Here is a 15100-nt window from a genome sequence, read left to right as displayed (position 1 = left end):
CTTTTAGCCTCAAAGGCAGCACTGTCTGGCATTCATATTGGCATTTCATCTCCAAGTAATCTCCACACTGCTCTTAATTTGTCAATCTTTGTTGGATTTTTACTAACAGGCGCTGCAATATTATGAGTCAGATAGTAATGGCTGAAAAATTATGAATTCACTTCAATCACAAAGACATAACCCAGAACATCTTCTTAATTGATCTCATTTGAATTCACTTTTATCTAAATGGTGAGCATCTGAGCAGCCTGTGCTTGTCGCTAATGAATATGTAATCATGCTAGTTCAGCCTTTTTAGAGGTTACTGATTAAAACTGAATAAAGTGGTGTGCCCACAGCATCACAAAATGACTAAAAACTTCAGTTGTAGTACATCACAGAGAAAAAACACATCAACAGAAAGGAAAACTGGGTGAGACACACATGAAAAGCTAAATGACAAAAATTAGTAAGAGCGGTGTTTTACATTTACATAGACTTGCAAATCACAAGAGATGGGAACTTTACTATTTGAATGTGTATATTTCTCATCCTTTTCCCCCCATTTTATTATTATTTTTTTCACCTTTTTTCTCATTTCTTAAAGTTGATTCCTAACCTGCAAACCCCGGAGTGGACACTAAATGAAACAAAGAGACAAATTAGAGAGTGTGAGAGAGAGATTCATTCATTTTCAGTATTGACATCTGTCTAAAATGTTTAAATATGACTCATTGATTCTGCATGAAAAGCACTGTGTGCACATCTATGTGGCTTTATATAAAAGGAAAAGAGGTGCGAGGAAGGCAGATGTCATATTGTATGAGTCAGATGAAAAGAAAAAAGAAAAAGATGAGGTATGCTTAAATGGGTCAGAAGCTTCCACTATGAGGATCCTGCTACGTTCGCTTTGACATTGAGTTTCTAATTAAAGAGTATGTAAATATTTTTTGTATAGGTCAAATGTTTTGAAAAAGTGCATCTTTAATTGCTTCGTTTGCGTGGGACATTTAGACGTGACAAATATTTGGAAATAAAGTGAGGAACTCATACAGATTCATGAAGATGAGCACTCCATTAGCAGAGGACAGGGGTTTTAATTTGTAATTGAAATAATGAGAATCAGTGGACGGAGGAATAACAATCGTGCAACAGCACAGAAATAAACAAAGGCGCTTTATTAGCGTGTGACGCTTGCCACAGTCCTCCACACAACTGTTAATTACGGTCTCTGAGTCATCCATCTGAATGTGTTCGCAGCACCTTTATAAGTCATTTCACAGTCAAACAAAGTGATAAAGTCTGTTTTCATCATGAGTGGAGAGATAATCAAACACTAAACAATCACTTTTAAATTCCCTTTTTGAACAGAGTGCTTGCAGGTGTGATCATTTCTTATTTAACATGCACAGCAGATTTGCAGGATATGCTGTGTATTTGTGCTGACTAGACCATCACTGCAGGCAGTGCAGTGCCAAACATTTTCAAGCTCACTTCTATCTTTCATCCACCCAAAAAATCTACTCGATTCTGTGGGAAAGTTTAAGAAAATCATCAAATCTGTTTTTATGGATTAGCATTTATTTTTAGAAAAATACATTAACTGCCAATACTAGCCATTTTTTTCAACATCTGAAATATGCATTTTCATTAAAAGAAATGATTAGAGAAGCTTCATAGAACAGCAATTCTTAGCAAATTTGTAAAAGCGCTCAGAATTTCAGGTGGAGGGGAAAAAAATACTCTCTCCTTCGAGCCGGAGTCGAACCAGCGACCTAAGGATGTCTGGGAAATCACTACAGTCCTCCGCTCTACCAACTGAGCTATCGAAGGGAGCTGACGACTACAGCTAACCCATGGGTATTTATAAGATCGGCTCGTAAAACGCTTTATGCTCTGCTTCTGCGTAAAGTCACAAATATGGCGGACGCCCTGTTCGGTTAACGTGTTTTCGGGAAATTTGCATTCGCTACTGTTTTCCACTTGAGCTAAATGGTTGTGTGTAAGAGTTTCCCCACATATCTCAAGTAACTTGGTGTCCCCCAAAGGAACTTTAACATTGCAAGCCTTTCAATAACTTAGCAGCTATTAAACCCTGTTATTATTCATATTCGTTAGAGCTAACCTAGACAGCTTAATAATGCTACCTTACCGCACTGTATTTCGGCATGATATGCGAAATATATCAAACACTACACCGCAAGATTGGACCGACTACGTATCTGACGAGCAATAAATACACAAACAACGAGTTACTTCCGTACCGGGGAATTAGCTCAAATGGTAGAGCGCTCGCTTAGCATGCGAGAGGTAGCGGGATCGATGCCCGCATTCTCCAATAACATTTTCATTCAATGTAAGGCCTTTAACATGCTAACAAACACCAAAATGTTTTAACTGAATTGTTCTTTTCTGTTTTTTAAAATAGTAGCAGTTATCACCTACATTTAAGGATGCGGTGAATACACCCAATGTTATGGTTGTCGTCCTTATGCTGTTCTCTAAGTGTAAATACCCATGTGCAAAAAACGCTTAACACATGCCATAGTTTGTTTAATGCTAGGTATAATCACGATCACTCCTTTAATTAGGAACTTAGCCAGCGAACCTATTATTGTAACAAACCTCTCCTGTGCGCTGTTATCTTCCCTCTAACGTAATGGTCTGTTCCAAACTTTGACGGAAGTCACATTCGATAGCTTCCTGCTGCTAAGTTAACATTAATGCAAAGCTGGCACTTGATTGGCAACATGGTAAAAAGGTGTCGAGAACTACGTGTTTTCAGTAGAGATTTTCAGATGCTATCAATAATTTTAGATCTAAAAGTCACATGGGTCATATGATTGCATCTCTTGCTAAATCACTCGCCCCCACCCTATGAAACGCATAGCTACATTGCACCCAGCGTAGAAGAGGCTGGGGATGGGCTGCTGTTCAGCACTGCCCTACTTAGTTTCAAATATGGACAAGGCAAAAATGGCAACCTTAGACGTGACAGCAGTAGCTGCTAAAAACAGAACTGACACAGAGGAGATAGGAGTCTACACCCTCTAGGACAAACATAACAGGCCTACTACTTAGCCTGAAGCTGGGCCTATGATAGACTGCTTTTAGAAAGGACTTCATACTAAACTTTTCAGACTTTTTAAGTTGTTTAGTTGTGTTTGAAATCGTTGACACCATGGACAACTTGGAGAAACAGCTGATTTGTCCAATATGCCTGGAAATGTTTACAAAGCCTGTGGTCATCCTACCCTGCCAGCACAACCTGTGCAGAAAATGTGCCAATGATGTTTTCCAGGTAAGCTATTGAATGGCTCAAATTGGTAATTATTTATAAAGTTGGTCTGAATTTTCACATATCAAAGACCCAAATAGTGACATAAATTTAACACCCATAGGCTCTGTTTACAAGCATGTGGACTGAATGTTAATGATGGTGGTTTGAAGTTTGTGTTATGGACTGTTAATCCCCTGGATTAATATTTCCTAACTGCCGAGTGAAACAATGTAATTATTCAGAGCTTCACTTGTTGTTTACAGGCTTCAAACCCGTACCTTCCAACAAGAAGCGGCTCGTTGACCTCTGGTGGCCGTTTCCGATGCCCGTCCTGCAGACACGAGGTGATTCTGGACAGGCATGGTGTTTACGGCCTGCAGAGGAACCTGTTGGTTGAGAATATCATTGACATGTTCAAACAAGAATCCAGCAGGTGAGACAGATCAGACATTTGTCAAAATAACAGAAAATGAAAAGAATTCTTCATGTCTGACAGGAGGATGTTTTCATTTGTGAAACTGCAGTAAAGTATAATAGCAGGAAGTGAAACACTGGCTTCTGAGTCAGAGATCTGCAGTGGGTGAGAGGGCATTTCTACTTGCAGTAGTCATCCACACAGATTTTTTTATCCAGCAGATGACTGAAAGGCTTGTATGACATGATATCCACAACACTTCTTGCTGTTGTGACATTATTTCATTACAATTATCCTGAGTAGAGTTTATAGGATGACCGAGATGCTTCTTCAGTTCTGAAACCAAAACGTAGAGAGTGCCAGGTATTTAAACCCTAATGGGGATTTCCCCTTAAGAGGAGATCGTTGCCTGACTAGTAGTCATGTCCATCATCACACGAGCCAAACTGGGAAGAAAGCAGTGGGTCGTTACCACCTGAGGCTTCAGATGAAATCACTGTGAGATCTTGCGTGAGACCACATTATGTGACCCGTTGAGTTCACCCGATGCAACGTGTGAGTGGATGTTGAGCCGCGTGGGAAACGGATCTCGAGACTGCATTGTAGGTGGTTGACAGTTGGTGTAGTTAATGATCCGTCATCGTCTTTTAAACCATCTCCTCGGTCTAAAGTGTAAACATTCGCATCCCCCAAAGAGTGACCTTTATCCTTAAAAACAAGCAAATGTAAGGTTTTGGAACCACCTACTCAAAGTCAGGACCTTAAACAGGTTGTTCGTGCTCAAAAAACCCTTTTAAATGTGTTTGAATTAAAGCAATTCTGCAAAGAAGAGCAGGCCAAAATTCCTCTACGGTGATGTGAAAGACTCATTGTCAGATATCGCCAAAAGCTTTACGATTACTTTTTCACACAGGGCAGGTGCATTTGGATAAACTTTTCACTTAAAAAATGAAATCATTATTTAAAAACTGCATTTTTTATCTTTGTCTGATGGTGTGACGTATAAACTTAAGAAATAAGGAAGGGGGGAAATCCTTTAAGCTATATAAACATGAATCATGTATGCTTGCTCCCACACTACTCAGCAATGATGATGACCTATTGATTACAGTGCTGGCAGTGCATGTGAATGGCAGGGCACACCTGATGGGTCATCGATAAGCTGTTGAGATGCCGAGATGTGTAACAGTGACATTATCAAACTGACATTGCATGTCACATCAGTATGCAGTCAAATGTGCAGCATCACAGGACACTACTGCTGTTTTCATCGCACCTCAACAGCAGCAAACCAGCACCAGAGAAAAAGGAAGAAACGCCCATGTGTGATATTCACGAGGACGAAAAGATCAACATTTACTGCGTGACCCACGGTGTGCCCATATGCTCCATGTGCAAGGTCTTTGGAGCCCACAAAGACTGCGAGGTGGCTCCTCTCAGCAGCATCTACCAGACGAAGAAGGTGAGGCCCGAGATGCTTACAAAGGCTACGAATACTGTCAGCCATGGTGATGTGTTTTTTACAGTTTCATCATGAAGTATGTCGTAGTATAATCATAGATTTGCCCCAGATTTGAGTCTGTAGTCATGCTGTCGTGTCCTTGCCCCCTAGACGGAGCTGAGTGACGGGATTGCCATGGTGGTTGGTAACAACGACAGGATGCAGGGCATCATTAGTCAGCTAGAGGAAGCCTGTCGTGCCATAGAGGTCAGTGTCCGACTGCTGCAGTGCCTGGCCGCTCACTCACGCAGCAAGCCTCACTCCGTGCACACACTAATGCACCTGCACAGACAACCAAACTGATGTAATGTGTCCTTGTCACGGCCACTCTTTCTGCTTTTATCCATCTGCGAGATTTAGACAGAGAGGCAGTAAGAGGAAAATAAATGTTTTGGTTCCACGGACTGCTTTAATCTCCCCTTTTCATATTTTCTCCTACGCTGGGTGCACATACACTAGTTAGAGCACCCTATTCTGCCTTCGACCCACTTCCACGGACAATAAAACGAGCAGTGTAATTGATAGGGCGAGAACAGGCAGCTTTCTTATGGTTCACGTGCCACAGTTGGATGTAGTAGAGAGGAAGCTGGAGTGACTCCAGTCCCCTGTGTGTCACTGCTGTGGCGTCATGCACATGGCACCAACTGAACGGAAGGAATTTTGCAGTGTTTAGACATCCGAAGAATGAAAACAACAACTAGTTACCGCATTTTCTCTCATTTTGAAATTCTAATGTACTTCGAAACTGAATTGCCTACATTTCCCACCCAGAACTCATTAATAAAGAATGGACCTGCAGAATTTACAATCTTTCCCTGTGGGTGTGTGCTTTCTTCACTTGTTCACGCACGTACAGGAGAACAGTCGGAGACAGAAGACTCTGGTTTGTGAAAAGTTTGACCACCTGTACTCTATCCTGGAGGAGAAAAAGAGGGAGATGAGTCAGAAGGTGACAGGCGAACAGGAAGAGAAGGTAAACTATATCCGGGGCCTGACAAGGAAATATGGAGACCATCTGGAGGAGAGCTGTAAAATCTTGGAGATGGGGATCCAGACTATGGATGAGCCAGAAATGGCTTTATTCCTGCAGGTCAGAGCTGCTACCACATGGGGTTTAAATTTGACATAATTTTAGCCAATTCATAAAAGTTTATCAGTATTTTATGTGCATGTTCAGTTGAACTCTCCCTTGTGTCTTTCAGAACACAAAGCCTCTCCTCAAAAAGTAAGTATGCTGTTTGTTTTTCAATAATAATAATTGCACTGGTAAGAGGATGAAGGGGTTTTGCAAAAAAGAGAGAGACTACACCGCCAGTGTAAAAGTCAAAATCCTTTCTAGCTAATGTTTTTTAATCATTCTCATGAATGAGTACATCTGCACTTACACATAAAACCAGAACTCTAATAGAGCAAGGTCACACCTCCCCTCTGGTAGCTGTGGAAAATAATCCTGTGAAATGTTGCAAATCACTATCTTCTGCTGTGGCATCCTGAAATAACTTGCCGAACGTGCTAAACATCACAGATTGAATATATTTAAGACGTGTTACCATGACTTTGTGAGGCAACATTTAGTCCTGTGAATATCCTAAATGAGACTTATGTGCTCAGGATTGAAGAGGCATCCAGTGCAGCGCACCTGGATAAAGTAGAGCTTGGCTACGAGAGTATGGATCACTACAAAGTCGACTTCAAGAAAGAGGGCAAGGCCCTGCGGAGCATCGACTTCATCCAAGGTAAAGGAACAGAGATCGCGGCTTTAATTTGCTTCACACCCCTCAGTGTTGTAGTTCTCTAACCTTCATCCTTTTTTGCCTTAATTCTCACACAGATGACGAAGATGAGGATGAAGACGATGAGGCTGCAGGAGCCGGTGCTGAGGAAGGAGAAGGATCACAAACTGTTCCTGGAGGTGCTGTTTCAGCCACCTCTGCCCAGCCTTCTGCACCCCCACAGCAGATGAGCTCCTCCCCCAGCACACCCACGAGCACTCCCTCAACTTAGCTGTCAGCCATCGGCCCTGACAACACCTAAACCAGAAGCAGGATTGATTGTTGCTCCTAAATGTTGACCTCAGGTCAGCTGTGATACATTTTTAGCCACGAGGGGAACCTAATCTGTGTATGTAGATCTTAAGGAAGGCAGAGATGTTTTACTTCTGCCTCTTTTGTTGTGATTGGTCTATCACAGCATTCGGACTGATTTAATCTCTTTTTCTCTTATTAAAAAAAGATGCTTTAGTTCCTCCTTTTCATTTTGAACATGCTTAATGACAGAGGGACTTTGACTGTCATTCAGCTCTTTGCAGAATTCAGATGTACTCAAATATTTTTTTTATGTGGTTGACCTTTTGAGACTTGCTCCTTAAACTCCATCATTAAAAAAACATAATAGGAGAGCCGCTGGTTCTCCTCCCTGTTGTATACTTCTTGATGACTGATATAACTCTGTGAGTAATGTAGCAGAGTGATAAAATGAGCACTGTGACATTTCAGTATTTCCTACATCGGGCTGCTTGCGTTATGTTTAATATTCTTCATTGTAATGTGGCACAGGTATTATTTCCCATGATGATATATATGATACATGCATATTATATACACGTCTTTCCACACTCCTATTGGCATATTTCCGTGGAAGGAAATCCAGCTCAATGCGTGAGTGCCTTTTTTTGGCTTGTTCAGACATTTTTAACATCCTTCTCCACTGCATGATCAGGATAACACTCCTGCATATACATATGAGACCACAGTGAGCAAATATGAGTGCTCCCATATTTTTAGACCAAAGCAAATAATTTGCTGCCCTGCGATGGCCTCACGTTGCTGTAACTCCACCGCTCAGGTAGTCCACCATTCAACGACCATCTGTTATTTTACACCGTGTCTCGGTGAGTTGGATCCTTTACAAACGGGCTCAATCCCACACTAAGCCTCAAGATGCTTCGCGGGCCAAAAAGAATAGGATGACTCACACCCACTGCTCTTGTTTAGCGTAGCCTGACACTGGGGGTCAAGAATCAGCGTTCACATACACACGCTCACACATAAACACACACACACACAGTGTCTTCGACACTAATTAGCTATCAGTGGTGCATCTTTGAGCTAAGCGTGGTTGCCTCTTGCTGGTATAATGAGAATTGCCTCTTGAGGATTAAGGGTTTGGAAGAAGAACGCTGTATGAATGTTCACTGCGCTGAAGGGTTGTTCAGATTTTTGGCAAAGTACTGCAGTTAGAGCTTTTTTTGTGTGCGTCTGTGTTAGACAGAAGGCATGAACTGGCTCCAGAGCAATGCCATGGTTAGACCTATGCAATTGTTTGCACTGAGTTAGGCAAACCTTTACCAGTCAGCATTTATAGGCAAGACTCGAGATTCTGTGGCCATTTGTGCACTCTTAAAGTTGTTATTTACTTTTTTTTTCAAAGTTTCTTTAATGTGGGACTACAAATCCATGTGTTAAAAGTCATTAGAAAAGTGCGTTTTAATCAGATTACTAGTCAAAGTTAATGGGATTATTTATTTATTTTTATTGGCGTTAGTGTTAACTAATATGTAAGGATATCCACAGAGAAATGTAAGCATTGCTTTTATTTTTTTTTTATTAAAAATATAGATATAAGACGTTCTGTTGCACAACAGAAAATGACTGGTTGCACATAAGTTTATTAACAAACATAAATTTCATAAATACAGTGATTCATAATCTAAAACAAAATGCCAATTTTGTGAATGCAATTCATGTCTCAGACGAAAGTATTTCATCTCAAATATGAAGAACGGCATATCTCTACAGATCTGACACCAACATTGAAATGGCAAGGTACAATCGGCTCATTATAAGTCAAGCCCGTTTATGCTCCATAGTTTGAGGTTAAAGCTATAAACAATAAAGTGATAAAGCAGCACTATATTGTACAGAGCATGTTTTGTGCTGATGGCAAAAATGCACAACAGAAGGAGTAAAAGAAAAAGAAAGGGAAGGGAGATCTTTGGCGGGCTGGGAAATCATTTCCCGAAGAGCTCCATCATTCTTCTGTTATTCTGCGCTTGCTGAGCCAGCTGTTCCGCCCTGGACATCTCCATCATCTCCCGGAGCAGATGGAAGGTCAGATCCAGGGATATTGGCGGGTCCTCGGACCTTCTTCCCCTCTCCATCGAGTCGTCCCCGCGGTCTCCGAAGCCGCTTATGAGCGCCCTGATGTTCCCAACTTTACCCTGTAAAAGACGCCGCGTCAGCTGGAGTTGCAAAGCTCTGTTGAAGATGGAAGGTGATCCGCCGGGATACATGGACGTTGATGGGAAAGAGTTCGAGTCCCCGTTGCCCAGTCGGATGAAATACTCCTCCCCAAGCCTCTCCAGAATCGGGCCGGATTGCAGCTGCTGGGAGTTTTGGGTTTGTAGAGCTGGGACGCGCAGAGTACTGCCAGGGCTCTCAATAGCCCGACATTCGTAGCGCGGTAAGAAGGCAACTAGCAGAATCACGGCGGTACCGAATAAATTGAGCTTCATGTCAGGATTTCAACAGGAATCTGGGAAGAAAAAGAAATACATTGGGTTATTTAATTTTGGCAAGCTCGTTTTTTTTGCTGTGGCGCGAGATGTGCCGCGTAAAAAGGCAATTACGCACGTAAAAGAGACGTTGCAATAATGTAACGGGCAAATTATAACTATTGCTGCCGCAGTTTATTTTTATTATTGTAAGATATTTTGCGATCTGTTGCCACCTGTTATTAGTAAGGAGACTATATATTGTACAACTGATCAGCGATGTGGAATATTTACGCGTAAAGGAAGCTCGAAGATTAGAATGAGGAATTATTGTCTTCTATCATTATACTTAGTCCATCCCCAAAAATGAAATCAGAAATGAGAATAGAAAGGTATCAGCAAAGCCAAAAATCCACTTTATCATCTACAAATCCACTTTATCATCTACAAATACAGTTTTTAAATGTTTGCTGTGAAGCACAAAGAAGTCTTTAATTAAGCAAAGTCGCATTGAGCTGTGCTTGGGAAAAGAATAACTAAAATGCTAAAAGAGGGAAAAATACGAATTCAAAATGTGGGTAAAATTAATGAAACTTTTCTTACCTTCAGGCTTTAGAGGTGGTCCGCTACAGCCGTGTAGGTTGCCAGGTAGTTGGCGAGATGCCGCCCTCCTTCACTTCACTTTGAGGAATCAAGTATATAGTTACTTAAAGGATAGATGCTGAATGGACTTATATAGCCACCCTCACTATAAGTGTCGCGCTCCAAGCTGAGATTGAGTCTGCGCGTTCTTGCATGGGTGTAACGTGAATGGACGCCTCTGACAAAGTGCTTTAGTTTAGATGAGATGAGTCATATGTGAGTGCGCGCGCACGTGCACGAGCGTCTACCTCGGCGCTTTCAGAATAGGCCTATAGGTGACACACCTGCCGGCATTTTCACTTGAGTTTGTTAGTTGAAAAATAATTCCAAGGGTTTTGGACTCCATGTGGCAAATAATCAGAAGTTAAAAAGTAATATTTAGACGAGATAAGTCTGGAACTATGTTTTTTTCTTCTTATCAGTCACTGCTCATTTTCATCATGTGTCTTATAAAAGACAAAGGGAAAAAAAACCTTCCTCATCTGAGGACACCATACAGTGACTGCTATTGCCTACAAAATTGCAAAAGTTATGTAACACTGTGGAAGTGCGGTAGTTTCAGGTATGACATTTTGGTGCAATCTTCAGGACTCACTTTGTCTCTGCATTTTACACCACAAGTATTCCAAAGCAGTTTTCCATCTGCCCTGTGTTGCATTCAGTGAAAGTGCATTTGCAAACACATCAGGCTGGGAGAGAGAGAGAGGTATTGTCTCCCAGTGATTCATTGCTGCTGCACATATATACGTCACCACCTCTTCCAATCGGTGCCTTGGCCACCTTGCTCCAGAGGGGCCCACCGCCAAGCCACACTTGCAAGATGAAGCGCTTATCCGAGTATTAGAAAAGCGATTAGAATGTTAAAAAGCTCAAATCTTTAACTTTGTGTTTCTGTCTGCTTTACCTGCTTTACATTTACCCAAACATTTGTGCAATACCTTAAAACAAGCAATTCCTCCACAATGGCAGATGATTTCTTTTCAGTTCCATTTGTTTATTAGTTTGTCTGTAAGCAAGTTTAAGTAAAAACAACCTGGCTGAAATTCATGAAACTTGGTGGAAAGTTGGCTATTATACTTTGGTTGGATCCAGATGGCCTTCTTTTAAATGATGAGCTAGGACACTGGCATTGGTAGAGAGGCCTTTTAGTTTGCATTGTCATTAAATGAGCACTAATTCTTCCACAAAGGCAGAGACAGAGGATGTGGATTCCCATATGGCAAAATATGTTGATAAAAAGATGGCTCTTTCATACTTGCAACTAAAATTAGAATGCATTGTAAGGCAACCCTTCCATTTAATCCTTAACAGTAAATCCATTTCATTCAGATATTCAGACCGGGAAAGAGTACGATTCAAACATATGTAGAGGTCAAAGTGACCTAACAGGTAGTGTGCACTCAAGTAAAATCAACCACTCTGGAAAGAGAAAGGAAGAGAGAGCAGAGGGGGAACATTTGATTGTGTAAATGTAGTCATGAAGTGCAGGATGGTTTTTCTTCAGAAAGAAAGTCCTGTCTTCCAAGATTCATGCATTACCTATATTGGTTTTAGTGGATTAGAGGATAATATGCAAAAACCTTGTTTCCCCTAGCCTCTCGACTTTGTCACTTTTCATGCTCCGTTACCGCTCAAAGGGACGTGTCAGGTCCCATCATGAGAAACACATGTTGGCTGACACAAATAGAAAACACCGCCATGAGAGAGGGACTGCTCGTGGTCAATTCACATCACCTCATTTTCAAATCACTGTCCCTGGACAGATCACTGGGAGAGAAATCCTCTTCTGTGATGCAACCCCGGAAAAGACTTGGGCTTAAATTATTATCTCTCTCTTTGCTCAATTAGAGCGAGTCTTTTAGATGATTACATTAGATAAAACCCAAATGATTTGTCCTGGAAAACTGGAATGTTGCCACCTTTCCCGCTGGCATCTTTTGGTGAGACACTCAAAATGAATAGATGAAATTGGATTTCCACAGCACACAAACTGCAAATTGCCAAAGAAAAAGTATTTTACAGAATCACTGTCAGAAGAGCAAATTCTCCTCTGCAGCAGATTCATTATTTGATCATTTGCCTTTCCGGTGCTTCTCGGTGAACTTTCCCTTTGTGAATAATTGGACAGCTTTCTCCAGTGGATAGAAGCGTGTTTTTCCTAATGCATGCTTGACTTTCACAAACAAAATTTTAATAATCAAAGTCACTCTCGCTGCTTAAGTGAGTGCGATCGCTGGGACTGCAGAGCCCAGGGCTAGACTACCACCTGACCTCAGTCTTGTTGCTGAGGTGTCCTTCTGGTTTATAGTGCAGTGAAATAACCTGTTATAAAAACACCTCTAATAGAAGTGAGAGCCTGGCCTTTCATTTTACAAAGAAAAAAGACATGGACAATTTTACAGAAATGGCATTTCTTGTTTTACAGTTGACCACAAAACTACTCAAAGCTTTCATACAATCAGCCAACTAGTTATATTGTTAAACATATACGCTTCAACCATGGCTATTTAAGGCTAAGAAGTTTACTTTGCTATGCAAGAGGAGATCTGCCAGTATCCCCACAGGGTGGCTTAATGTTAAAGTGTTCTTCAGTGAACCCCAGCTGCTTTTGAAAAGAACTGTTTTGATGAATGTTTCAGGATTTGACACAAAGCAATCTTTTGAAGGTTTCAATGTCATCACATCTTGAAAAATTAAATGTGACACGGCTGGCTTTCTCTGGCTCTTCCTAAGACCGTGTACGGTAACCCGTATGAGAACGTGTGACGCAAAGTTCTCTGTAATGCAGCGAAGCCCCCCGAGGGCCATCTGTCTGTAACGATCTAGCACGTGCAGGCCAGAAGCTTCACTTTTACTCGTTCACATAGTGGTTGCCAGTCTTGTCACACAAACGTTGTGAAAGGGAAATAATGCCTGTAAGGATGATACTGGAACTCATAACAGAGCCCAGAATAGCTCCAGTGTTTAAGTTGAATAAGCAAGTAACAAATTGGTAATTACAGTATGTGTTTTTGTAACTACAGAATACCTGCAGATTACTTTTTGGGAAACCAAAAGTTTGAGTTCATATTCTGTGCTTATAGTCATTTTAAGAGATAATTCTGCCAGCTTTGTTCTTACTCTGTCCTGATATCTTAAAGATACTGAGTCTTTTTTAAGTTTAGAATCTCTTTTCTGTTTGTTAAGAAAGACATAAACTATACTAAGTTCTTTAATCTAAAAAGCCTCCATCCATTAGTCCATTTATTCTCACTGTCATAGATCGAGAAGTGAGTTCGCCAGTTTGTCACAGAGCTCGTCTAAAAAGCTAATTTTATATTTCGATTAAAAATTAAATAGACAATATTTAATACCTGTAATTAAAAGGATCGATTGGAGAGTTTGAAGCCTTTTTTTTGTTGTATAAATCACATAAAAACACCAAAATCAGCTGTGCACCTGGCTGGCTGCCATTGCCTTTTGCCACGAGACCCTGTTTGCTCCCATAAAGGTATAAAATATTTAAAGATGTCACTGATACGTAGTTTCATTATTCTTTTTAAGTGATTCCCTGGAACAGCTGAGGTCTAAGGTTTTCAGCAAAGGTCACTCAAATAACAGTAAAAGAGGAGGAGGGAGTGTGTAAACCAGTGCAATAGTGAGCACGAGGGTCACGCATTTTAAATAAGAGCCCTATAGAATCCTAAGGCTTATTAGTAACATTAATTCTTTTGTATTGTTTATACGTAGGAAAAGATGAGACTGTACAGTAGATTACAATCCAGATTATCTTCTAATCTGGACACTACATACTATACTGTCACTTTCAGTGTGACAAACCAGTTAAATATGACTGCCGACCAAGGAGGAGGTTTGTAAATTATATTTTTTATATACAGTCACATGGTAGCAAATCATTACATTCAGGCATGTAGACAGGGTCAAGACAACCAGCTGAAGTTCAAAATGAGCATCAGAATGGCATAGAAAGATGATTTAAGTGAATGTGACATGGCTGTTGTTGGTCCGAGTATTTCACAAACTGCTGATCCACTGGGATTTTCCCACACAATCATCTCTAGGGTTTACAGAGAATGACTTGAAAAAGAGAAAAGATCCAGCGGGCAGCACTTCTCTGGGTGAAAATGTCCTGCTGATGTCAGAGGAGAATGACCAGACTGCTTCAAAGCTGCTAGGAAGGCAACAGTAACTTACTGATTACAACCACACAGTCACCGATCTCAATCCAACATAGCACTTTGGAATGTGGTGGAATGGGAGAGTTACATCATGGATGTGCAGCTAACAAATGCACAGAAACTGCGTGATGCTGTGTGTCAATGTGGACCAAAATCCCAGAGAAATGTTTCCAGCACCTTGTTGAATCTACAGTGTTACGTGCCAAGGGGTGTGGCTTTGCTTTTGTGCTCTGTTTTGTGTTCTGTTTATCTTTCAGGCGTCAGGCCTCCTCTGATTGGCCAGTTCGAAGTTGATTGGCAGGTGTCTATTGGCTGGTCTGGGCTCAGTTGGCCAATCACACTCCAAGGAACACTACAAATGAGCCGCTCCCTGGCCAGCTGGTGGCTGCTGGCTTCTGCTTTGACAAACATTTGCGAACAGGCATCTTTATGTTGTGTGTGGTGGGAGGCTGGACAGGTAAGCCGGGGTACCCTATACACTGGTTGTAGATTTTACTCTGTTAGTCACACTAGGTTATGCGGTTGATGCCACCCTTGTATGTTTTCACTGACTTTTATCGAGTAGCTAGGTAGGCCTTTTGTTTTGCATTTTTCTTTCAGTTAGGCTAGGCCC

General features: G+C 41.2%; 2 protein-coding genes and 2 non-coding genes across 4 annotated transcripts; 2 read left to right on the top strand and 2 right to left on the bottom strand.

Annotated features, from left to right (window-relative positions):
* Nucleotides 1-1726: 1726 nt before the first annotated feature.
* Nucleotides 1727-1812, bottom strand: trnay-gua (transfer RNA tyrosine (anticodon GUA)). Its single transcript is given in 2 exon segments — nucleotides 1727-1762; nucleotides 1776-1812. It is a non-coding gene; the product is annotated as a tRNA-Tyr (tRNA).
* A 432-nt stretch (nucleotides 1813-2244) lies between these two features.
* trnaa-agc (transfer RNA alanine (anticodon AGC)) lies at nucleotides 2245-2317 on the top strand. Its single transcript has one exon. It is a non-coding gene; the product is annotated as a tRNA-Ala (tRNA).
* Nucleotides 2318-2746: 429 nt separating this feature from the next.
* On the top strand, nucleotides 2747-9625 carry trim55b (tripartite motif containing 55b). The gene is made up of 8 exons (XM_086306197.1): nucleotides 2747-3280; nucleotides 3523-3692; nucleotides 4959-5136; nucleotides 5287-5382; nucleotides 6032-6265; nucleotides 6378-6400; nucleotides 6787-6911; nucleotides 7007-9625. The coding sequence occupies exons 1-8, from the start codon at nucleotides 3161-3163 to the stop codon at nucleotides 7177-7179; spliced, it is 1119 nt and encodes a 372-aa protein (XP_086162323.1). The 5' UTR covers nucleotides 2747-3160; the 3' UTR covers nucleotides 7180-9625.
* Nucleotides 8823-10474, bottom strand: crhb (corticotropin releasing hormone b). The gene is made up of 2 exons (XM_086306198.1): nucleotides 10271-10474; nucleotides 8823-9708 (listed from the first exon to the last, which is right to left on the bottom strand). The coding sequence occupies exon 2, from the start codon at nucleotides 9686-9688 to the stop codon at nucleotides 9185-9187; it is 504 nt and encodes a 167-aa protein (XP_086162324.1). The 5' UTR covers nucleotides 9689-9708; nucleotides 10271-10474; the 3' UTR covers nucleotides 8823-9184.
* Between the last annotated feature and the right edge of the window lie 4626 nt (nucleotides 10475-15100).

The sequence above is a fragment of the Aulonocara sp. 'chitande type north' Nkhata Bay genome, linkage group LG9, assembly GCF_057382095.1.
Source record: "Aulonocara sp. 'chitande type north' Nkhata Bay isolate Kocher_YH1m ecotype deep benthic linkage group LG9, A_spYH_male_GT1.1, whole genome shotgun sequence".
NCBI classification, from domain to species: domain Eukaryota; kingdom Metazoa; phylum Chordata; class Actinopteri; order Cichliformes; family Cichlidae; genus Aulonocara; species Aulonocara sp. 'chitande type north' Nkhata Bay.
This window is presented reverse-complemented; position numbering and strand designations above follow the sequence as displayed.